This window comes from Drosophila rhopaloa, unplaced genomic scaffold, assembly GCF_018152115.1.
Source record: "Drosophila rhopaloa isolate 14029-0021.01 unplaced genomic scaffold, ASM1815211v1 contig_3, whole genome shotgun sequence".
Classification (NCBI taxonomy): Eukaryota; Metazoa; Arthropoda; class Insecta; order Diptera; family Drosophilidae; genus Drosophila; species Drosophila rhopaloa.
In genome coordinates, this window is record NW_025335123.1 from 17,989,773 (window position 1) to 17,999,728 (window position 9,956).

The 9,956-nt window shown below is 41.9% G+C and overlaps 1 protein-coding gene across 2 annotated transcripts; it reads right to left on the reverse strand.

Annotated features, from left to right (window-relative positions):
* Positions 1 to 1,660: 1,660 nt before the first annotated feature.
* Positions 1,661 to 9,647, reverse strand: LOC108045260 (ankyrin repeat and LEM domain-containing protein 2 homolog). 2 transcript variants are annotated; one of them, XM_017124532.2, is made up of 10 exons: positions 9,550 to 9,647; positions 9,086 to 9,314; positions 6,105 to 6,284; positions 5,331 to 6,037; positions 5,116 to 5,268; positions 3,544 to 4,536; positions 2,927 to 3,481; positions 2,730 to 2,863; positions 2,540 to 2,671; positions 1,661 to 2,222 (listed from the first exon to the last, which is right to left on the reverse strand). In XM_017124532.2, the coding sequence occupies exons 2-10, from the start codon at positions 9,294 to 9,296 to the stop codon at positions 1,811 to 1,813; spliced, it is 3,477 nt and encodes a 1,158-aa protein (XP_016980021.1). In that variant the 5' UTR covers positions 9,297 to 9,314; positions 9,550 to 9,647; the 3' UTR covers positions 1,661 to 1,810. The 2 variants fall into 2 exon arrangements, with proteins under 2 accessions (XP_016980021.1, XP_016980020.1); XM_017124531.2 differs by having other exon boundaries at positions 5,331 to 6,052.
* Positions 9,648 to 9,956: the final 309 nt, after the last annotated feature.

The following is a 9,956-nucleotide window of genomic DNA, read 5'->3' on the forward strand; positions in this document are numbered from 1 at the left end:
ACCCCTTCCACATGCCACATGCCCCACACCTCTGCCCCGCCTCCTTCTGCTCCAGTTGACAAAAGAAGAGGAGCAGAAAATACAAGACACCAAAGAAGAAGGACAGCGAGAGAATGTGGCGACCCAAAGATACTCTGGTACAGGCAGTTAGATATTGAAAATTCAATTAGTTAAAAAAAAAAGAAATATTTATTAAAATGAAACCTTTGTTCTTGGCTTCTTAAGAATAATAATTAAAAAACAATTATATCCGTTTCCTCTAAATATTTGTATATCCTTAGGTGTATTGTATACTTAATTAACTAATTTTTCTTACAAGATACATTATTTTAAGTGTTTCCATTTTACAATATTTAAATCACTGAGTATCTCTATGTAAAGTTTTTTTATAAATAATCAAGGGATTTTAGGGGAAACGTATCTCTTGGTGTTTTATATTACTTTCACAGGAAGCTGAATTAAATGTTATTTAAAGGTATTTTATACAAAGTTAATTTAAATGTATAAATAAGATACCACATTTTTAGTTGTTAACCACTGGCTTATCAAAAGTAACCGCTAACCAATCGGGAAAGCTATATAGTTTAAAAAATTAATATAATTATTTGATTGTGAATACTTTTAAAGACCATTTTCAATTCTAAGTGTTTAAGGAGGAGAACCATCTTGCACCTGCTGGCACCGCTCCCCATCGAAAGTCGGGTATACGTAGAAATACCCATTGTAATCCAAGATCTTTGGACGACAAGAATCAGCGCTGCCATCGTCGGGAGCACTCTCATAAATAAGAAATTGAGAGTAAACGAGACCTGGTCGGGATCGTCGAGGGGATCCCCTGAGCAGGGGCAGGATCTATGGGTATACGGGCTTCGATAAACTTTTTTTTGCTTTCCCTTCTTTTACATTATTTTTTTTATGCCGAGCGGTTTCAGTTTCTCGTTTTGCATTGCATCGAGCACCAAGATCGATCGGTGGCGAAGAATGTTCCTTTCAGCCGCGATCTTACCCTGCGTCTGGGTCTCCACTCCACTGTCCGTCCTTTTGTGTGATTAATGGTAATTGCTTTTATGGCTTTCTACGGCGCTGCTCGGCCACAATTTGTTGCGGTAATTTCGCTTTTAGTCGCAGTCGCAACAGTTGCAGATAGCCCCCCTTAAAAAAAAACCGGGAAGTATTTAGAAAAGCACTGATTCGATTCGCCGCGAAATAAACTATTTCAGACTATTTGAAAAGTTTATTTTGGTAGCTTTGAAAAGTTATTATATACAACGACTAAACAAGTTAAAAGCGTCATATCAAGGGAATTAAAACACTTAAAAAATTTACAAAGCCGGCAATGTTTAATTCACAAATTCGCAGATTTACCTTTAATTTTTCATATCATTTTGATAAGTGAATCATCTTAAGTCGAAATGAATTTTACAATTCTTTACATAAAATAGGCCAGAGCGTATAACATCTGCCTTTAGTAACAAATCCCTCCGCAGCCTAAAATTCTTTTGTAATTTATTAACTCAATAAATAAATATCGTTGCTTTGACGTGTTTATATTAAATTTAAATGCTGACATCTGGTTAAAAATTATATGTAAAATCATCAAAGTGATTATCACATCATATCAATTTTTCTTTTTGTGTAGCAAAACAAACTTATGTTACAATTAGTAGCAAAAATTTTGAGTGTTTTATTTCACTTATTTCCATGATTTTCAAATAGTATAAAAAAAATTAACATTCATGCGACTAACATAATAATGGGTAATGGGCGATGAAGGGTACATAAATGTAAGTATAAAGACGGCCAGCACTTTTCAGTCGCTATTTTCGTTTCCTGTTTCCGGTCCACATCCGTTTCTGCTGCCGATCGGCGTGTCTACCTCGTTGTATGCCCGTTGATCTCGATATTGACTAAACAATCCGCGCACTTTGTTCAGCGGTGTTTGGAATGACGCCGCAGCCGACAATGCCGAAAAAGCCCAAAGCGGCGATGAAGCAGCAGGGGCGGCTACCGTTTCGCCATTCATGCTGGCTGCAACTTGAATACTTGCGGCGGACGGAGTGCGCGGCAGGCGCGGCGGAACTGGCGGCGTTAATGGTCCGGAGCCACGCCTTCCGGCGGCCACGGCACACAGCTTGGGGGTGGCAAGGAGCCGCTTGGGATGCAACGGAGGCTGGCTGTTGGATTCCGATTTTTGCACTTTAACGTTCTTCGGCGACGGGAAGCTGTAAAATAAATGGGCGAAATCATATTATTTAGACTATGGTATCCAGTTGCTTGCTATATTCTTTATAAGTTGACTATACATATTAAAAGAAGGATCAGAAACACTGCATTTATACATTAAAGTCGATACATTCTCTTTAAAACACCAACACACATTAAAAAATGGTAGTAAAAAGAAAGAAAGCTAATAAGTAAGCTTGGGGAAAAATATTGTTAATACAAAATATAACACCTCTACAATCTTTTCATTCTGAATACAAAATGACAATAAGTTAGCCATCGCACTTGAATCCCAATGTTTGTGCTCTACACTCACAGATTCATTTCAGCATCGGAGAAGCTCTCCATAGCAGTCTTCCACGCGTGGACATGCGGCAGCGTCTCCTTATCCACGTCCACACTGGAAATGGCATTCAGAACATCCACATCCCGCTTTGTTGGCTTGTCTCTGCAGAAGATTAATACTTAAAAAAACATATCGAGGTAAAGGCATTGCAGGAACGCACCCACATATAAACAGCTGGTACTGCGGCTCCAGATCCACGGACATGCGTGGCGACAAGCTTTCTGGCGGCGTACGGAAGTGCTCCTCGTCCTCGCTGCTGCTGCCATACGGCGGAGTAACCTCAGTGCAGTCAAACTTGAAAAATTAAACAATGTAGCTGATTAATTTGCATACTACTTAATACACAATAAAACTCACAAAGCACACATCTTCGTCGCTGTCGTCGTCCTCGTCGTCACTTTGCTGCCCGCGCCAAGCGGTTTTCGAAACAGGCGCCACGACAGCTACTCTGTGCGCTCCCAGGCTCAGCGAGACGTGCAGAGCGGTGGAACCCGCTGCATCGGGCAGCTGTCCATGCGACACAGGCTGGATAGAGGCGTCTGCGCGCAGGGACTTGGTGCGCTTGCGCCGACTGGTCTTGCGACTGAGACTCGCGTCCCAAAGGCAGGCGCAGCACTGCTCCGTCTCCCAGGCGGCGGAGCACAGCTCCTCGGTCTTCAGAGTGTCCGGCAGATGAACGGCGGTTGTCGGCGCCTGCTCCAGCATAAGCAGAAGGCTGCCGCACACACAGCCCAAATATTGCTCCCTGCCACGCTCGTCGGCCAGCACTTGGCGCAATGTCCGAAGCATCTGCAGCAGCTGGAGGCGCATGGCCACACTCACCTCCTGCGAATGGGTTACATAGCTAGCCACCAGGTGGGCAATGCGCGAATGGACCTTGCTAAAGTCTACACTAATGAAGCGGGCATCATCCTAAAAGATTTACAAAATATTTGTATATTTCAACAAACCATAAACACAATTTTACTGATCACCTTAAAGCTGACAATCAGCGATTTCAGTCTTTTCAGCTCGCATAGCAGCGTATCGTTAATGGAAACCATGTTGCCGATTTTGTTGATAAGTGTTTTGGTGATGCGCTTGGCGAACACTTGAAGAGATTTCTCCACGCAGGTGTACGGGGTCATGACCCCGGCAGATGACGAAGTTGCTCCAGCCGCCGCGTCTCTGTCTTTACGGAGCTGCTGTTGCTGCTGATCATCAGCCATTAAATCGAAATACTGATGCAAATGGGCAAAGTTCCAGATCGTTTCCGACTTCTCCGCCTGTCGCTCGGCCCTTTCTCGCAGATAGGCGTCCAGACGGGCCAGGCCATCGTGCGTACTGAAATCCATGAAGGTGTCGAGGAAGTCCCAGTGCTCGCGCCACTCAACCTGCTCCTGGCGCGCCAGCTGACGGCCCACCACCTCCAGTCCCTTCTCGATGTCCGAGTTCTTAATGTCGCGCTCCCGAAAGCTGTCATTCAGCGACGTGTTCAGGCTGCGGCTCAAGCTCGTATCCAGCAGCAGGGAGTTGTCGGCCATCGAGGGCGAATCGAAACTGTTGTTGTTGCGATAGGCCATAAATAAAGCCGGTTTCAAATGGCGTATGGGTGTTTCCGGTAATTCCAAGGGATACACGGGCTTGATATTGTTGTTGTTGTTCTCACACTCATTATTGCCATTGGGCAATCGTTTTGGTGAACTGGTCACCGCCGCCATGGGGCTGAATAGCACCCTGCGACCCGTGTGGACAGGACTGGTGTTTCCAACACTGCGGTTAAAGATCGACTTGTTCGGCGTCACCTTAACCGGCGAACTAAATGGCGAGCTGGCCATCGGTGACATTGCATTACTGTTCACCCGCGGCGGTGTCTTCCACCGGCGATGGAAGTTTATGGCCTTCTCCCGGGACATGGGTCCAGCCAGAGCGCTGATGGTCAAGTCCACACTGAGGCCCTCACACTCGTCCGTCTTGTGTTGCAGGTTCTGGAACATATGGAGGACAAACATTAACTCGTTATTCATTATAATTTAGTTCTAAAAATAAATAAGATTAACAACAATTGACGTGCTTGTGTTTCTTATTTCATACTCTAATGACTTCAGTTAATAATATAATCCAGGGAGCTTAATTATTGAACAAACAAAACCATAACTCCCACCTTCTCACTTCAATTTTAGGAAGTAAATAATGCTAACCATACAATTGCCTGGGGAGGTTTTAGATTTCTTTGAGAAAGCCTCAGCTCATATTCTTGTTAAATAAAGAAACATTTCAGAAAACTTTTTTCAAGACATTAAAGCTTGCCATATATATGTTAACTTTTGTTCGATAAGGCAAAGATAAATATAATTGAATAATAGTACTACAAGAACTGCGTAATTAAGAAGTGGTTCTTTTAAAAATTAATTTTAAGAAAATGTAAAATAATTAAATGTGATTTAGGATTGGGGCGATGAACACACTTAAGAAACATGCAAAAGATTTCTAACATACAAAATATTTATTCAGTGAAGTTAGGCCCTGTGCCAAAATATTCATATATATTTAAAATAGTCACTCACCGGCGGCTCTCTGGGCGAGAACGGTTGACCCACTTGCGGGGGCATTGTATTGGACTTGGATCTCAGCACTGGCACAAAGTACGGATCGTGCAGGAGGAGCTCCAGTTTTCTGATGGTCACGTTTGTGGCCTGCGCATTACGTAGACAAATAATCTAAAGGGGGAGAATAAAATACATTTAGATATATGGACTGGGTGAAAGGATTTTCTACTCACCTCCCTGGGCTCCTTGCCCTCGTGATTCGTCAGCGACTTGCACTCCGGATAGGAAATGAGCACCTCGACCATGGACACATGACCGTTCTTTGAGGCAAAGTGGAGCGGCGTCTCGCCACGCGCCTTATCCGGCATATTCAGATAGTAGTCTAGCAAACTCTTGTTGAGGGCGGCGCACATATCGCCGCTGCCCTTCTTGCCAACATACAACTGCGTGAACTCCCGATCCGAAATGGTCTTCAGCAGCAACTGGGCGATCCTGGCCTTGTTCACCTGGGCGCATATGTGCATGGCATTATAGCGACAGCCCTCCTTCAAACTCGTCGGCGTATCGCCACTGCTAATCAGAAATCGTGGGTTCTCCCACACAATCCTCTTGACACGATCGATGTGGCCACCTTCGATTTGCTTGCGGAACTCTTGCAGTTCCTGTTTGGTGGGCGCCCGGAACGGTGGACGTTCTCCTGACAAATCCTGCTGCGGCTGCTGATGCTGCAACTGCAACTGCTGGCGGCCATTGGCAATGATATTGCTGGTGCTGCTCGTCGATGAAGTGGGCGAGCTGCTGAGCAGTAAACTGGACATTGAGGGACTGTTCCCTAGGGGACTGATAAAACCACTGCCACTGCCTGTGGGCGAAGAGGAGTACGAACTGTCGGTGGAGCCCGGTGAGCTCTTGTAACCGCCGCCGCTTAGCGGAATGGGCTCTGAAAAATGTACATCTATTTAGTTAAGCAGCTTGAACCCTTCCTAATATTGCTCTACAATACTCACTGCTTTCTGTCTTGGCCTTGCCGAATCTCTTAAGCGCCTCGATGCTCTCGAACCCAAACTGCACGTAGCTCTCCGCCTGCTCCAGGTTGGGAAACTCGCGGAGGCGGGCCTCCTTGTAATGCCGCAGGACGTCCAGCGCCTTGGATTTTTCAGTAAAGATCAGCCACAGTGGCGAGTCCGCTGCTCCGCGTTGATGTTGATGATGTGTGGGCATCGAGAGGAACAAACCATTAATAAATGAGCTGGCTTTTTGGTCACGCCATCGGGTTGGCGAATAGCGAACGAGTGGCGAAAGCCGCACGAGTAGAGGATTGTGTTGAGCAAAACAAAATAAAAACAAATACGAGGGGGCGTTGGGTGGCCAGTGGATGTCGGATGGTGGGTGCGCTACATGCGTGTGACGCAGCTGTTGGCACAACGCCGGCAAAAATTTTCCGAGGCGCTCCCTTATCAGAAGTATCAACAGTTTTGGTATAGAATTGTCACAGATTTCAAAGATGTGTATTGGCTACGATTTTAGGCAACAAATGAAATATACAAGCTTTTTACAAAACGTCCACGTTTTTTTTTACCACTATTTATGTTTTAAAGGATTTCATATTAAAATTCCCCAAAAATAAATATGTTTTTAATTTTCTAAAAACTAATACAAAATTTATAATCAAATGAATCTTAATCTTTTTTTAGAGGAATTGTTTTTCAATTTAGAAAACAATTTTTTTTAGAATTTCAGCTCTCTTAATTATTAATATATTTTACATTTTTATTTTACTAAATTTCACAGCACTCTAAAGACTGAATAGACACTATTGAAAGCTATGATCACTTGGGACTAACTAACCCATTTAAAGTTTACTTGTTGAATTTATAAAAAACAAAAGCAGATAAATTTAGATCGCAGCTGTGGCGTAAAAACATTTCATTTATTTTTCTCAACATTACCACTTGAAATTAGCGGGTATGCCATAATTAAATTTACTTTCAACTATTCGCAGTGTGCGAGCAAAACAAAAACATGAACTAGAGGGAAAAGCACCGCACAGCCTTGGAGGTGTAGTTCTAATCAAAGATCTGATAAAAGCTAAACATTATAGCATGTAGAAATAACTACAAGTGTAGGCCAACAGATTGCAGGTATGAAAGTTCAAATAGTAAGGCATAAAACATTTTCTAATAGATTATTGAGACACTAATTAGGGGTATTTAGGCTGCTTATATTTGATCAGGTTAAAATGACATTTTAGTTCATCCCCACAATGAGGAGCAATTTTTAAAATAAAATTACCTTTGATACATGAGTTGTTTGTGCACTTAAAATACCAAAAATTATATAATATTGGAGTTTTAAATATATTCCAACCATTTTTGGAAGCGATTATTTTTAAATTAATTAATCCCCTAATTTTAGGGTATCATATAGGCCAGTAGATTTAATTTTCCAATAATGTACTCTCTTGCCTTTGCGCTTGTTTTCGTTTTCTGGGCAACGACTGTTGACTTGGGCCAAGTGACAGGGACAAGGGAAAGGGACTGGGACTGGGATATAAAAAAAGAGGCAGACACAACCCACAATAACACAAGCCGGCAAAGCTGAGGGTATATAAATATTGGATCCGGGGACACTATAAGTACACGCACACTCTTTTTTGGGGTACTTGATCTGCAGCTCGCAGTATAAATAACACTTAAACAAAATACAAGAATTGGGGGAATACTGGCAGATATACATTAGCGACCGCAATAAGAGTTGTTGTAAAGATATTTGTTAAGCTCTGCCTCGTAGGTTTTAATATTTTGATAACGATTTCAGAATAAGCAGATATTATCTGTAGTATTTAAAAAAATCCAGTCGGTAAGAAATTTAAGACATTATTTAAAACATGAAGAATTAGTATTCTTATAATTCCTATTAAAATACTTGACCAATTTAAAGACACAATCCAATTTTTAATAATAATTTTTTTTATAGAGAATATAAAAATGTTTACATTTCCATCAAAAAAATGTATAAACCTATTGTTTCATTTGAAATATTTGTATACTAATGCGAAAATGTTCTATACAGAATGCAGTGTAACTGCTGTAGAAAAGAAATAAGGGGGCAAAAGAGAAGTGGGCAGTGGTGACAGATCAAGGTCCTAGTAATGTACCCATTTTGGCGATTGCCTGGAATGGATATTGGATGTGGAAGGGGAATGAACTCGCCCCAATCGGTTATTGTTTTTAAAGCGCATTTAATTGGATTAAAGAGAGAATGAGATGGCAGTGAGCAAGCGAGAGCGGGACAGTTGCATCTAATTAAGCAGGTAATGGCAATTGTTCCAGATTTGTTTATAATTAAACCGAAAGACCGCTCCCAGACAAGGAAATCGACTGTGCGAGCGGGATAGTCGCACAAGTTATTTTTTTATTTTCCTAAAATTCTCAGAAGTGTGCACACACACATGGTAACTTCTTTATGGATAGTTAGTCACGGAAAAAAAACAACGAAATTTCAAAAACAAAGATATAGGAATCCCGAAGTTGGGAATACCCTCAATAACTATTTTAACTGATTTTCGAATTTTTATAAAAAAAAACCGGTTTTGGTGGATTAAGATTAGTAATCAAACAAGATAAAATGTTATGAGGATAATACACTAAGCCGATCAAGAATATTCCTGTTGGAAATAAAAATGTCACCCCCCTTATAGAACAGACCTCAAGGGTTTCAGATATTCAATAAATATATTAAATTTCAAGAGTAACTCAAGGGAAAATCAAACTTTCTATCCTGAAAAAAGAGTCTGCAAGCAAAGCGAAAAATGGACCCATTGGAAGGATCCTGTTAACTTGATACCCTTGCTACGAACTGACCAACGAACCACACACGCCTCTCAATTATTGGGTAGCACAACAGCAACAAGCGGCAAATAACTGGAACGCAACACATACAAATCCACACCCGCACGAATATATCGCCCGCTCTCTCTCCTACTTACGTGGATAGTCGGGATCCTCGTACTTAACGGCACTACCTTCAGCTGTAGGTCCCGTCGATTTGTAGGTTAATGCCGATCCGGATGGAGATCCAGCCGGATGATGTGGTGGCTTTATGTTCACCGCCGCTATGGACCCGACACACAGGCCCGCAGATCCCTCAAAACAGCCCGATTTCAAGGGCGGGATATTGACTCCAAAATAGGTCGACATCTCTGCGGAAAATGGCGGCTGGAAGATTAATAACTGTTATAAATAGGTATTCTCGTGAAATACCAGGCAACTTCATCGCCTCTCTTGTTGTTGTTGTTTTCGGCTGCACTCCACACACACGCAAACAAACATAAAGACGCAAAAAACAGGGGGCAAAAACAGCCAACGCTCATCAACAATAATGACGAGAACTTGTGAACATATCGGAAATTCACGATTCGGCTCAAAAACACTGCTATCCCGTTATTCTTACCTCTTAAAACATCACAACATCTAATATAAAATTAAGCGTCTTTCAAACAAAATGTGCACAAACCGAATGAATTTAGAGGTGGGGTGTCGTTACTTTAGGGGGTGGAGAAACATCGATTGCTTTTTCGTGGCTATCGATGTTTGTGAGTGTCCGTTTTGTCAAACGGAATTTAAAATATGTTTAATTCCATTTTAAATTTAAGTACTCGAAGGCCCAGAATAAACTATCGTTATTTTGAAACAATTTGAAGAAAGTAATTACCAACCAAAAAGATAAATTTGATTGCGGATTATTAGATAAGAGCAATGCCACTTTAAAATACAGTTCCAAGTTATTGTCTCAAAATGCATTTTTGGACCCGTTTTATAACAAAATTATTTTTGCCAGGCTCTTTTCAGTGGCTTAAG